Source organism: Coccinella septempunctata, chromosome 1, assembly GCF_907165205.1.
Source record: "Coccinella septempunctata chromosome 1, icCocSept1.1, whole genome shotgun sequence".
NCBI classification, from domain to species: Eukaryota; Metazoa; Arthropoda; class Insecta; order Coleoptera; family Coccinellidae; genus Coccinella; species Coccinella septempunctata.
In genome coordinates, this window is record NC_058189.1 from 38,785,590 (window position 1) to 38,799,139 (window position 13,550).

At 35.2% G+C, this 13,550-nt stretch overlaps 1 protein-coding gene across 1 annotated transcript; it reads left to right on the forward strand.

Annotated features, from left to right (window-relative positions):
- Positions 1–1,492: 1,492 nt before the first annotated feature.
- On the forward strand, positions 1,493–11,462 carry LOC123314418 (probable DNA mismatch repair protein Msh6). The gene is made up of 2 exons (XM_044899707.1): positions 1,493–4,543; positions 10,738–11,462. Exons 1-2 carry the CDS (start codon positions 1,615–1,617, stop codon positions 11,151–11,153), a joined length of 3,345 nt encoding a protein of 1,114 aa, XP_044755642.1. The 5' UTR covers positions 1,493–1,614; the 3' UTR covers positions 11,154–11,462.
- The last annotated feature ends 2,088 nt before the right edge of the window (positions 11,463–13,550 follow it).

Here is a 13,550-nt window from a genome sequence, read left to right on the forward strand (position 1 = left end):
AGAGTTGATCAGGTTAAGATAACATGCAAAAACAACCGAAAAAACTCTACAAACTTTAGATTTTCGAAAATTACAGTCAAATACTACAATTTTCTTTATTAGTTTTAGATATTTGCTTGAGTTCTTTGATTGGAAGTTTCTAGTATTGTATTTTATATACATATAGGTTAACTCTATAATCAAAGATTATAATCTTTATCTATAATCTTTGGAACTGACAAGGGAAAATGATCCCCGGCGCACGTGAATGTTTCGACCTCCTATGGTTGTTCATGACTAACTCACATTATTGGAGCGACAATTCCTTCGGAATTGTTGTTTCCATTTATATTTCATTCTTCCGATGCGCCCGGTTAGGCGCTTGAACTGGAGTGCTGGAGTTCTTTCAATTTTTTAGATTTGAATATGCAAAATAGCATTGAATGCTATGTCATCGAACGAGAAACTATAAACCTATATACTTGAAAATAGTTGAAAACGCGTTTTCAAGATGATTCATAAAAATTTCCCTCCGAGACATTCAATATACAGTTTCGCAAATACGGCCGGTCGCCACTCTTGTTGAATCACCCTGTACGAAGTATTCAAGTCTTCAAGTGCAGTCAAACAGTCTGGACAGCTGCAAACGAGATTGGTGCATGACTAACACTAATATTTCTTCAGCACAGATTACAAAGAATATGCAAACTGTGTAATCCATGTTTCTTCAGAATAAGGTTTTTGGTATTTTAATGAAGAAGACTATTTCGGGGCGTCATTCTTTTCAGTCTGCTATTTTTCATTCAATTCCTTTGTCAAATTATCCATAGTAACTCTACAGTATTCCCTCACACTCAAAGAAGAATGTTCCTCCCCAGATTTTTCATCAGGCGTTTAGATTTTTGGATTCGCCAATAAGAATGCGAACAAAAATTTAATTTCGCATATTTTGTCCTTGTATGCTCATTCTTAACCGCTCAACATAATACTTTTCTGCTATTAAAAATATGTGAAATTCATACAAAAAAGCATTAGAATCACTATATTTTTTATTCCTTTGATCTTAATTGCCGAAAATTTGCCGCCCCTGAAGTCTTACCAATACTTTTGCTCCTTTTTCCTTTAGCTTCTACAGTTTAACCGAGAGTCTGTGGTTACACATAAGTTTAGCCGGCTAAAGATAGAAGAAACTAAGATTAACATAAGCTCGAAGCTAAACCTAAGTTTAGCCGCCTAATCTAAGTTTAGGTTCACACCAAACACCTTTCCTAACCTGCTTGTCAAGTTTGTAAATTTGTTCACCAGGTGGCTGGAAGATGAACTTGAATCGTTGAATTTTATCGATCACTTCAATCAACGCTTGAATCGGAAAGTTGATGAAGTATCAAAAACAAGTGTGTTGTTAATATGTAAATAGTCGTTAATTTATAGACAGAACACAAATAATATCTGAAAATATGAGATTTCAGAGAAATCAGTCAATAAAAAATTGATGAGGGTTTCTTTTTTGTCTGTGGTTAACCTTAAAAACATAAACTACCGCGAATTTGGAATTTGGTGCGCGGTTAAATTCAAGGTTGTTTATTTTTCAAATTCAAAGAATTTTCATGAAAAATACTACTTGAACAAAGAAACATGTCCAAAACGCCTAAAAGAAAAAGTCTTGGGGGGCAAACCAACACATTATTCAGTTACTTCAAGTCACCAAAGGTCGAGAAAAAAGATGAACTTGTGAAAGAAACATTGGAAGAAAAACCTATTTCACCAGAAGAGAGTGATGATGAGGAAATTGTGAAGAGTAGAAAACGAAAAAGAATTATCATCCATAGTGATTCTGAAGATGAAGGGGAATCGGGAGGGAAAAAAGCACCTAAAATTGAAAAATTTGTCAGGAGAAAGTCAGAGGAGGAATCAGAGGGTGTTGGCAATGGTTTTAACGATTCATCTGAAAATGATGATAAAACTCATAACGGTAGTGAGATGAAAGGATCATTGGAGAAATTCTCCTTTGAATATAATCAAACAGCAGACAAAAATAAACCAACTGATGATATTCTAAAAGATTCTCAAATAGCCATGAAAATGCCAGCATCATCAGATGTAGTTGTCAGCATCCATAATAACTGGAAACACAATCATCTCGCTTTCCTTCAACCAGACAAAATAAAAGATAAAAATAAAAGACGTCCAGATCATCCTGAGTATGATAATCGGACCCTTTTCATTCCTGATGACTTTCTGAACAATCAAACACCAGCTATGAGGCAGTGGTGGATTCTTAAAAGTTCACACATGGACACAGTCTTATTTTTCAAAGTTGGAAAATTTTACGAATTATATCATATGGATGCTGTTGTTGGAGTACAACAACTAGGTTTTTCCTATATGAAGGGGGAATTCGCCCATTCCGGTTTTCCTGAGAGTGCTTATGCCAAAATGGCAAGTATATTGATAGAAAAAGGTTTTAAAGTAGCTAGAGTGGAACAAACAGAAACTCCAGAAATGATGGCTGAAAGGTGTAAGTTACAGAAGAAAACAACAAAGTATGATAAGGTCGTGAAAAGAGAAATTTGCCAAATATCAACAAAAGCAACATTGGTTTACAGTGCTCAAATGCCTGATGCCACTCAAGCGATGTCATCTTATCTCTATGCAATCGCGGAAAAAAAGATTCAGAATGGTGTCAGATTTGGAGTATGTTTTGTTGATACGTCAATTGGTATTTTCCATCTTTCAGAGTTTGAAGATGACAAACATTGTTCAAGGTTATTAGCACTCTGCGCTGAATATAAACCTGAATTGATTTTAGTAGAAAGAGGTCGACAGAGTTCTGTAGTATCTGAAGTATTTAACACTTACTTCAAAGATATAAGGAAAGAAAATTTAGCACCAACCTCTCAATTTTTAACAGCTGATAAAACTCTAGAAAGTCTTTCAACAGGCCCATACTTTAAAGATAAATCAGGACAATTCGCTTGGCCGCAAATCTTCTCAGAAGTAGCCGAGGAATGTATTCCTAAATCTGAATATGAATTAACTCTTAAGTGTTTAGGAGCTTGTCTGTGGTATTTGAGGGATTCGGAGTTGGATATTCATGTTTTTTCAATGAAACAGTTCAAAATGTATACTCCGAAAGACTTAGAAACTAATCATAAAGTAATCCAGAGGGACTATATGGTTTTAGATGCGGTATCAATGGATAATTTGAATTTACTTGGAGGACAAGGATCATTGCAAAAAAATATCGATTACTGTGAGACCCCATTTGGCAAAAGACTTTTACACCAATGGATTTGTCGACCACTGTGCGACGTTGATAAAATAAAAGAAAGGCAAACTGCAGTGAAAGAACTGGCTTCAAACACAGATTTCTTGAAACCTGCCCAGGAAATTCTCAAAAAATTGCCTGATTTAGAGAGACAAATTGCAAAAATTCACATCTATGGAAATAAATATTGCGCCGAAAATCATCCTGATGGCCGTGCAATATTTTATGAATCTAAGACTTATACGAAAAGGAAAATTCATGACCTCTTGAACACACTCAGAGGTTTCGAGAGTGCCCAAGGTCTCACAGATATCTTCAAGGGTTGTGAGTCAAGATTATTGAAAAAAATCACTCAAACAGGGGCATCAGGGATGTATTTAGATTTGAGTGAAAGCTTGCAGTTTTTCCGAGAAGCATTCGATCAAGAGATGGCCAGTAAAGATGGTGTTATAATACCAAAAGCTGGTGTTGATGAAGATTACGATGCAGTTATGGATAAAATCGCAAATATTCAGAAATCTTTGGACAAGTATCTGAAGGAGCAAGAGAAATATTTTGGTTGTAAAATTTCCTATTTTGGATCTGATAAAAAAAGGTTTCAGTTAGAAATACCTGATACTCACACAAGAAAAGTAACCAGTGATTATCAACTGGAGGGAACAAAGAAAGGAAATAAACCCTGTAAAAGATACCATACTGAAGAAACACGAGGTTTTCTTAGTGCTATGTTGAAAGCTGAAGGTGAAAAAGCAAAAATCATACAGGATTTAAATAGGAGAATTTTTGAGAAATTTTCCCAAAGGTACAGTGAATGGGAGCAAGTAACCCACTGTATAATGTACCTGGATGTTCTTTGCTCTATTGCTACTTACTCCACGTTGTCTAGTCATGCAGTTTGTTTGCCTGAAATTCGACCGTTCCACGATAAAAGTATGATATGCATCAAGAATGCAAGGCATCCTTGTATCACAAATATAGAGAATTTCGTACCTAACGATATATCTATGAACTGTGATGATAAAGCTGGTTTGGTCTTGATCACTGGACCCAATATGGGTGGTAAATCGACTCTAATGCGACAGGTTGCTGTGATAGCTGTGATGGCACAAATGGGTGCCTTTGTGCCTGCAGAAGAATGTACTTTGAATCTTGTGGATCGTGTTTTTACTAGATTGGGAGCGCACGATAATATTATCGGAGGGCAGTCTACGTTCTTTGTGGAGCTATCTGAGGCTTCCTCAATTTTACAGCATGCTTCCCCACATTCCCTGGTGCTGTTGGATGAACTTGGCAGAGGTGAGATACGTTTGTTTTCGTGGCAATCGCTGATTACGAATGTTGCATATTGTACCAAGTGGTATACTTCACACAATACACAAAAAGAGAATGGAGAATTTCTATTTCAAAAATTCTTTCTGCTGGTTTTACTGTTCATTTTTATTTGATTATTTTTGTTGTAAAACTCTTGAAATGGATGAAGTATCGTTGCAAAGCCTAATTTATTTTTTTCCAGAAAATTGTAGGAAATTTCTTTTTCGTTTCCAAATTTGATATACTTGGCTTTGCCCAATTAACTACATTTTTCATGAAATATCCTTGAAAACCATATATCAATAGGAGGTCAGTAGAGAGAAAAAAATGTCATTTAGATTTGAATGGGGTGTAATTCCCTCTTAACATATTGGTAATAAATAAATAAATAAATAAATAAATCTCTTTATTCCAGAATAATTTACAAATTATAAAGAAATGGCGTCATGAAAACAATACTTTCTTAACCTAGGGTGGTACCCCCCTTGTAGCCAAGAAATCATTAAGACAATAAGGTTCCAAATTTATCAGATATTCCTTAACTTTTTTCTTGAAAACACTATCAAATCGTATTAACTTTATTTGATTTGGAAGACAGTTATAAAATTTGATGCATCTATAATACGTACTCCTTTCTGTTATTGACAATGAATGAGGAGGATAATTTATATTCGGTCCTCTTGTGGCATAATTGTGACTGGCCTGAGATGAAAAAGTTTCATTGTATTTGAATAGAAATAGGAGGCATTCATATATGTACAATGCATAGATGGTAAATATTTTATTCTGTCTGAACACTCCCCTACAACTATCTCTGAACTTCATCTTATTTATATAGCGTAAGACTTTTTTCTGAATAATAAAAATTTTTTGAACCTTTGCATTTGTCCCCCAAAATACAATGCCGTATCTAACAACAGATTCCGAACATGCATGGTAGAGAACAATAGATTGCTTGATGTCTATAACTTTTGAAACATTTTTGATTGCGAAAGATGTGGTGCTCAGTTTATGGCATAAATAGTCAATATGAGTTCCCTAATCAAGAAATTCATCTATGTAGATACCTAAAAATTTATGGTTCTTTTCTAATTTGATTTGCATGCCATCTATAGTCAGGTTTTCAGGTAAATCTACCCTTGACCTCTTTGTCCGAAATAAAATAGAGGTTGTCTTATCAGTGTTTAGAACCAATCGGTTATTTGAAAACCATTTTGTCACTGAATTTAGTTGTTCGGATGCTATTTCCTCAATATTGCTAAGACTATCACTCCACACTAGGATATCCGTGTCATCGACATATTTCAACAGCTGGTACAAAACAAGGCTTAGATCGTTTATGTATATCAAAAAGAGCAAGGGGCCCAGAATACTGCCCTGTGGAATGCCTACCATCAATTCAACAACACGAGAACTGAAATTCCTGCCTGATCTGTTTATTGAAACATATTGTTTCCTTCCATTTAAATAAGTGGACAGCCAAGAGTATGCCGGACCTCTCACTCCATAAGCATACAGTTTCTTCAGAAGTATTTCTATATTGATGCAGTCAAATGCCTTGGAAAGGTCCAAAAACATCCCCAAAGTCAAATTTCCCCTCTCGAGCTGCTCGACAATTTTTTGAGTGAAATCAAATATAGCTGTGGTTGTAGATTTATTTTTTATTGAGCCATGTTGATTCGTATTTATGATGTTGCAGCTATTAAAAAACGCTAGTAATTTAGAAAGGACAATAATTTCGAATAATTTCGAAAAACTCTGTAATAAACTAATAGGACGATAATTTTCAAGTTTATGAGGATCGCCTTTTTTGAAAAGGGGTATAATCATTGCCAATTTCAGCTGCTCGGGAAAAACACCGTATTTTAAGGAGTAATTTATAATGTAACATAAGATATCTGGAATATCTTCCAAGCATGCTTTTATTAACGATGTGGGGATGCCGTCTTGACCACTAGTTTTTTTATTCTTAAGTTTCGATCAGTAATATGCGTTCTATGCTTTCGGAAAAAGTGAAGTCAAATTCTTGGCGGGAATACAGAATTAAATCTTTTTTTTTAATTTCCAGAGAAGTGAATAAAAATTATTCACCCAATATTATAATTTGTGAAATAATAATTGCCGAATATTGTACATACTCAGTGAACTCAAGAGTGACATTATAACCAGTTCGTTATTCATTTTCGTTTTGTTACAAGCTTTATTATTTCAATATTGTGTGTACGTGTTCACATCATATATAGTTTCGTCAAAAATTATCTAGAAGTAGTAAATCAATGAGTGGAACAGATATGTGTGAACAAAACCAGGCGCGAAATAAAGAAAACAAATATTTCCCTCTTCTCCCACCATTTCCTTACCATTTCTCCTCAACGAAAAACGTGACTGAATATGAGATGTTCTCTCCTTCATTAGTGCAAGTGGAACTGAGCGCAGTCTAATCGCTTTCATTTCAATTGGCCGCGGCTTAGAAAGTTCAAGCGAGTTTGACTGATGCTATTTGGCTTCAACTTTTCTCTATCTTCCTCTCACGGGATATTTTCTATCTACTCAGCTACTCAATAATCAATAAAGAATATTTTTGGGTCAACATTTAATGTAATAATACATACAGGGTGTCCCAACGAGAATTTTACCCTCTTCTTACAGAAACGTAGAATTTTGGAAGAACAGGTTAACTTCTGTTTTTAGGGGGACGAATTTCCATTAAGAATATGTTCCGAAATAACCACCCCTACGAAGGGGTGGTTACCCCCAACAATTTTTGAACGTGGAAAAGATGTCGAATGTTGGTTAGTTTGAATTTTATTTATGTTCTGGACACATCAGAGACTGTATTTTCATTAACAGAAAATTTGCCCAACTTTCAGACATTCTCCAAGTGTCGAAATATTCTTCGGGATCTTCTATTGCAAATTCTTTCAGTAGACCATAATTGATCCCCAATTAGTTGATCCCTCCTGTTTATCCGTTTTCTCACCCATAGCCTCTCATTTTTGCTACTAAATTACTCGCTACTCGCCTAAACTACTGGCTTAAATCGATTTCAAGCGAATGACCAGTAATTACCGCGGTTATTGCTGGTTTTGCCCTTGGGGACATTCACAACTTCTGACCTCACTTCAATACTCAGAAGTTTAACCCAGCTCTCGAGTATGCGGTCATCTGCGGTTCAAAACGATGACGTTGAAGGGCTAGTTCATACGTCATGTCATTATAACCAACAGTGGCCAAAAGTGCTTTAATACAGTTGGTTAATACCAATATCAACAGGTTACTCGCTTAAAATTAGTCTGAATAAGGCTTGAGATCTTGAAGGCGCGTTTTTACTGGCGAGTGGAAGCAGTAGCGGTAATGAAAATCCTATTAAGTTTTGAGACTTTCGTCGTTGGTTTGCAAAGATTATAACTACATAATCTAACCTAAACTAATAATCTTTGGTTGGTTTGGTAATGTGGACGTGTTGCGAACACGTTTGTGTGTTTGAGAAACTGATCTCGTACTTTGTCGAATTTCATTATAATATCCTCCTGAAATCTCTACCAAAAAATTATCTGATATAACAAATACGGAATGCACGATCTTTTATTTTTATTTCTCGAGTCGCTCATTTTACCCAAAAATCAATAAAATATAACAGAAAAATAATTCAAAAATCCAACTATGAAATTTCATTCTTTTCGAACCAAATTTCGGATTGTGTTCGAATATAATAGCTCAGTATTTATTTCCAATATGTAATCATTTGTTATCGTTGTATATTTCATTTCGTACAAGAGTTAAGGCGGAAACACATTATTAACACGCGACGCGAGCTGACGCGTAAATTGTACGCGCGTGGCGTCACGTCGGGTGTTTATTCCTTTCATGGGTGGTGGGAAGCAAAATTCCCACCATCAAATATCTGTATTGTGGGCAACAGAAATTATTTTTACCACTCGGAATTGATGCTGCCATATGGCGATAACATTAATGAATACCATATAATAGGTTCAATAACTATGGAGGAAGAATTCTGCATAGTATTTTTGAAGTTTATAGTGCACTGTTGGATTTCTAGTGGTTTGAAAGTAGATTTTCCGCGTTTTTGTAATAAATCGACCATAATTCTCAGAACAAGGTGAAAAATGAGCTTTTTGTTTTGAATTTCTGATATTCTGATTCATATTATACGGATTCATTCCATACACTGGGTTATTTCTTTCCTTGGTCGAGCAGTAATTTGATTTGGATAAGTGGGAAATATCCTTCCCAACGCCTATATTCGAATATTTTTTTTTCGAAGAAAATGTTTCTCTACGATTCATTGCCACTTATTTATTCGTTATTCTCGTGTCTCCAGATATGTGGTCCCTGAGTAATGCGCGTCACATGCAGGCTGCAATGGAATATCTTTACGAATTCGATTCGGACCAACTCACTTTCCGGATCAATTTTGCGAGACAACTGATAGGTGGTTTTTCGTCCAGAAAGCGTAGAAATAAGCGGGTATTATTTCTAGCCAACAAACGAGTAGTCCCAGATAAAGTGCGACTATCGAATGTGGGAAATCATATGCCTCTTCAGCAGGCTACCTATACAAAAGATGTCGACTTTGTAGTACTAAAGCTGCAGAAAAGAGAACACGTTTCATATGTTCTTCATGTACAATACCTCTATGTATTCAACCTTGTTTTAATAAATTTCATGGAAAATAAAGTTGATTTGGAATAATACTTGTGTCATAATAGGAAATAATTACATATAAGGTTATTTTGAATTCATAAAGTTTTTTTAATACCATTAACTTGGGCAGTGGGAAGAATAATTTCGAAAAAATTATGTTATGCGTAATTGTTAGGAATGCTACTGAAATTGATGCTTTCAATTAAACATCTTTTTTGAAAACATTTCGGTCGTGCCCATGAAAGGGTTATAGTATGATTCTGGTCTACAGAAAACAATACATTTGATTCGACTCGACACGCATCACGTTTCATCGGGTCGCGTCGCGTTTTAATACTGTGTTTCCGCCTTTACCAGTTTCGAACATAACCCATTTAAGGCGGAAACATATTATTAAAACGCGACGCGAGCTGACGCGTCTGGAACGGGTGAAATGTACGCGCGTGGCGTCGCGTCGTGTGTTCATAGTATGATTCTGGTCTATAGAAAACAATACATTTGATTCGACTCAACACGCATCACGTTTCATCGGGTCGCGTCGCGTTTTAATACTGTGTTTCCGCCTTTACCAGTTTCGAACATAACCCATTTAAGGCGGAAACATATTATTAAAACGCGACGCGAGCTGACGCGTCTGGAACGGGTGAAATGTACGCGCGTGGCGTCGCGTCGTGTGTTCATAGTATGATTCTGGTCTATAGAAAACAATACATTTGATTCGACTCAACACGCATCACGTTTCATCGGGTCGCGGTTTAATAATGTGTTTCCGCCTTTAACCTTTAATTTCGTATCTGAACGGTTAAACTTTAAACTCCATACTTCAAACAGAGACTGACTTCAAATGTTCCTTTGCTTTCTCATGTTTACAAACATAGAACAAGATAATGACAAGAAAATTCTTTTCGAAATGGAAAAAAATGTTTCCCTTGACCTAAGAAATCTTCTGTTAAAATAATATGTACAACTGAAAGACTCTCCCTCACAGAGAGTTTTTGAATCAAGTACTATTGTCCGACCAACGCGTATTATCAATCTTAATCTGAAGTGGATGTTTCAGTTAATTTAATTACTATTACTTATATATTTTTTATTTAGCTAATTTCATTACATTACTATTAATCGACTTTTTAAAGTCTGACGTGTAGAAAGAAATTTTTTTAGAATTTAATGATGTTGGAAGTTGGATAATCACGTGCTTCTGAGATTGTCTTTCCTGAAGAGGTTTATTGTAGTCTAGATTCGTTTTGAGTTAATGAATTAGTATAATTTATAGTGGTTAAAGTCTACCAGCCAGATTGTTGATGAAACCTGTTCAGGAGGTATATCTTTTCAGCTTGAAGAAGAGAACCTGAGTTCTCGAAACTGTTTAGCATATTGAATTGAGTGAAAAAACATCCTATTTTATATTTACTTGCCAATTTTCCGATAGAGTTGGTTAATCGATTACTATTACCTACCTTGATAGTCGCTACAAAAATGATCTACTATAACCGCACAATTTTATGTTATAGGTACTTCTACTCATGATGGAAATGCTATAGCAACTGCTTACGTTAAAAAGCTTCTACAAATCAATTGCCGAACCCTCTTCTCAACGCATTATCACACACTAGTGGATCATTTCGTCAATAGGACTGATGTACAGCTGGGTCATATGGCTTGTATGGTGGAAAATGATGAAGATCCGACGCAAGAATCTGTGGTTTTCCTCTATAAGATGGTTGAAGGCAGATGTCCGAAATCGTATGGATTCAACGCAGCTCGTCTTGCTGGTTTGAAACATTCCATAGTGTCTAGGGCAAGGGAGATCGCAAAGGTTCTGGAAAATCAAAGTAAAGGCCGTGATATTTTCAGGAAGATCTTCTGTACTTCCGAACCGACTAACTTAAGAATGTTGATTTCCTATTTGAAAAATCTGAAGTTTTAACATATTATATTGTTTTTTTTTCTTCTATATTTTCGAGTAGATGAACGTCTTTATAAATTTGTTCGTTATATTTGTTACCAATGAAGTTAAATGGCCGTATGGAATGATATTTTATACTGGAGTATAGTGAAAATATTAAGAAAGTTTTTTTCTTCAATTTTGATATATACTTACTTTCGATATTGAAAACATCTCTGATTCTTGTTTTACCAATTCTAATCTGTTGTTACTGTTTGTAAGTGTTAACATTTACAAGTAACCCCTAACAGTATTAATAGGTTTCATAAAATATAAAGTTTATATGCATCATTATTTCTCTTATTGAAATTGACACCCTAGTGCTCTTTCATAAGAAGGATAAAATTTTCAGGGACAATAATTGAAGCTACATTTGTAAGTTTTATTCTCTGTTTTGAAGAAAAAATTCCACATAGTATTCACAAAAACATGCCGAAATTCGTTTCTATTTTTCATCACAGGATCAAATATATTTTTACCGAATTCTGTTTCTAAAAACATGCATGATAATGAAGTTCTAACGCCCTAATTGGCAAGGAATACAATAATACGTTTTATATTGAGATGTATACTACCCGCTGATAGGAATATCAACAAGTGTTACGATCCGAATTGAACTAGCCAATTTGCCATCGTCAAGACAACTGAGAGGAGAATGTCCCACCGAAGAAAAGCAGATGCTGGCCATGGTTTTGGTCTCATTTGACTCCGTCAGAGCAACACAGCTACTTTTCCGATGGAAAAACGTTTGGCATCAATTCTGCCGTGACTGTTTAGATGCGGCTGAATTAATGAGAAAACTGGAAGAGTCTGGAATACTAAGACCAGCATTGATATGGGCAAGATCATATTTTGAGGCAAGGAAACAATTGATGGAGGTTGAATAGAATGAAGAAATTTTCAAGTATGACTTAGAAGTGATGATTTTGGGCATTCCGCAGGGAAGCATCTCTGGTCCGCTCTTTTTTATGTGGAAGATTCAAATGGAAACAGGAGCACAGAACACTAATATCCACAGGAGTTTCAGTGTTAAATTCGAATATGCTCGGAGTCTAGTGGAACAAAGACGAATCGAAACCTCAGAGCGATGCGATATCGAATAAACGGCTGGTCTAGTTTAAATGCCAGTTTGTAGTGGGGATTGGTGGGGATGCCGGAGCGCAACAAGCAACTATGAAGAGTAGACTTAGAGAGAAGGAGAACGATCACCGTACTAAAAATGTGTCTCCAAAAACGGGGAAAATAGGAGTCCCTGCGATCGATAGGTTGATCAATAAGAGGTCAATTCGAAATGAACAGCCTTCATTTTATTTTAGGTTATGTGTTATCGTAGTTTTTTCTGATGATTTTTCAAATACGTTTCTTCAAATCTATAGTAAATATGAATTTTCTGAATTACTAGCTGACCCGGTAAACGTTGTTTTGCCATATAAATAATTTCCATGTTGTATCATAAAAAAATAGAAATTAAAAATTTTGTCTAAAAAATAAAATAAAAATTTAGGGGTGGACTACCCCTAACATTTAGGGGGATGAAAAATAGATGTTGGCCGATTCTCATAGATAGCTGACCCGGCAAACGTTGTTTTGCCATATAAATAATTTCCTAATGATTAAATTACTAAAATGGCTATTAAAAAATAAGGGTTGATCGTAGAAGGGTGAAAATTGAGGATTGTATGTATTTTTGTATGTTGTATCATAAAAAAATAGAAATTAAAAATTTTGTCCAAAAAATACAAAAAAAAATTTAGGGGTGGACTACCCCTAACATTTAGGGGGATGAAAAATAGATGTTGGCCGATTCTCATAGATAGCTGACCCGGCAAACGTTGTTTTGCCATATAAATAATTTCCTAATGATTAAATTACTAAAATGGCTATTAAAAAATAAGGGTTGATCGTAGAATCGTGAAAATTGAGGATTGTATGTATTTTTGTATGTTGTATCATAAAAAAATAGAAATTAAAAATTTTGTCCAAAAAATACAAAAAAAAATTTAGGGGTAGACTACCCCTAACATTTAGGGGGATGAAAAATAGATGTTGGCCGATTCTCATAGATAGCTGACCCGGCAAACGTTGTTTTGCCATATAAATAATTTCCTAATGATTAAATTACTAAAATGGCTATTAAAAAATAAGGGTTGATCGTAGAATCGTGAAAATTGAGGATTGTATGTATTTTTGTATGTTGTATCATAAAAAAATAGAAATTAAAAATTTTGTCTAAAAAATACAAAAAAAAATTTAGGGGTGGACTACCCCTAACATTTAGGGGGATGAAAAATAGATGTTGGCCGATTCTCATAGATACCGGATAAGCACAAAAAATTTCATCAAAATCGGTCAAGCCGTTTCGGAGGAGTACGGTAACGA

Excerpts from the sequence above, each read along its gene's own strand:
- LOC123314418 (XM_044899707.1), top strand. The coding sequence starts at position 1,615 with ATGTCCAAAACGCCTAAAAGAAAAAGTCTTGGGGGGCAAACCAACACA. Across the intron at positions 4,544-10,737 it reads GTTGGATGAACTTGGCAGAG|GTACTTCTACTCATGATGGA; the intron begins GTGAGATACGTT and ends TTTATGTTATAG.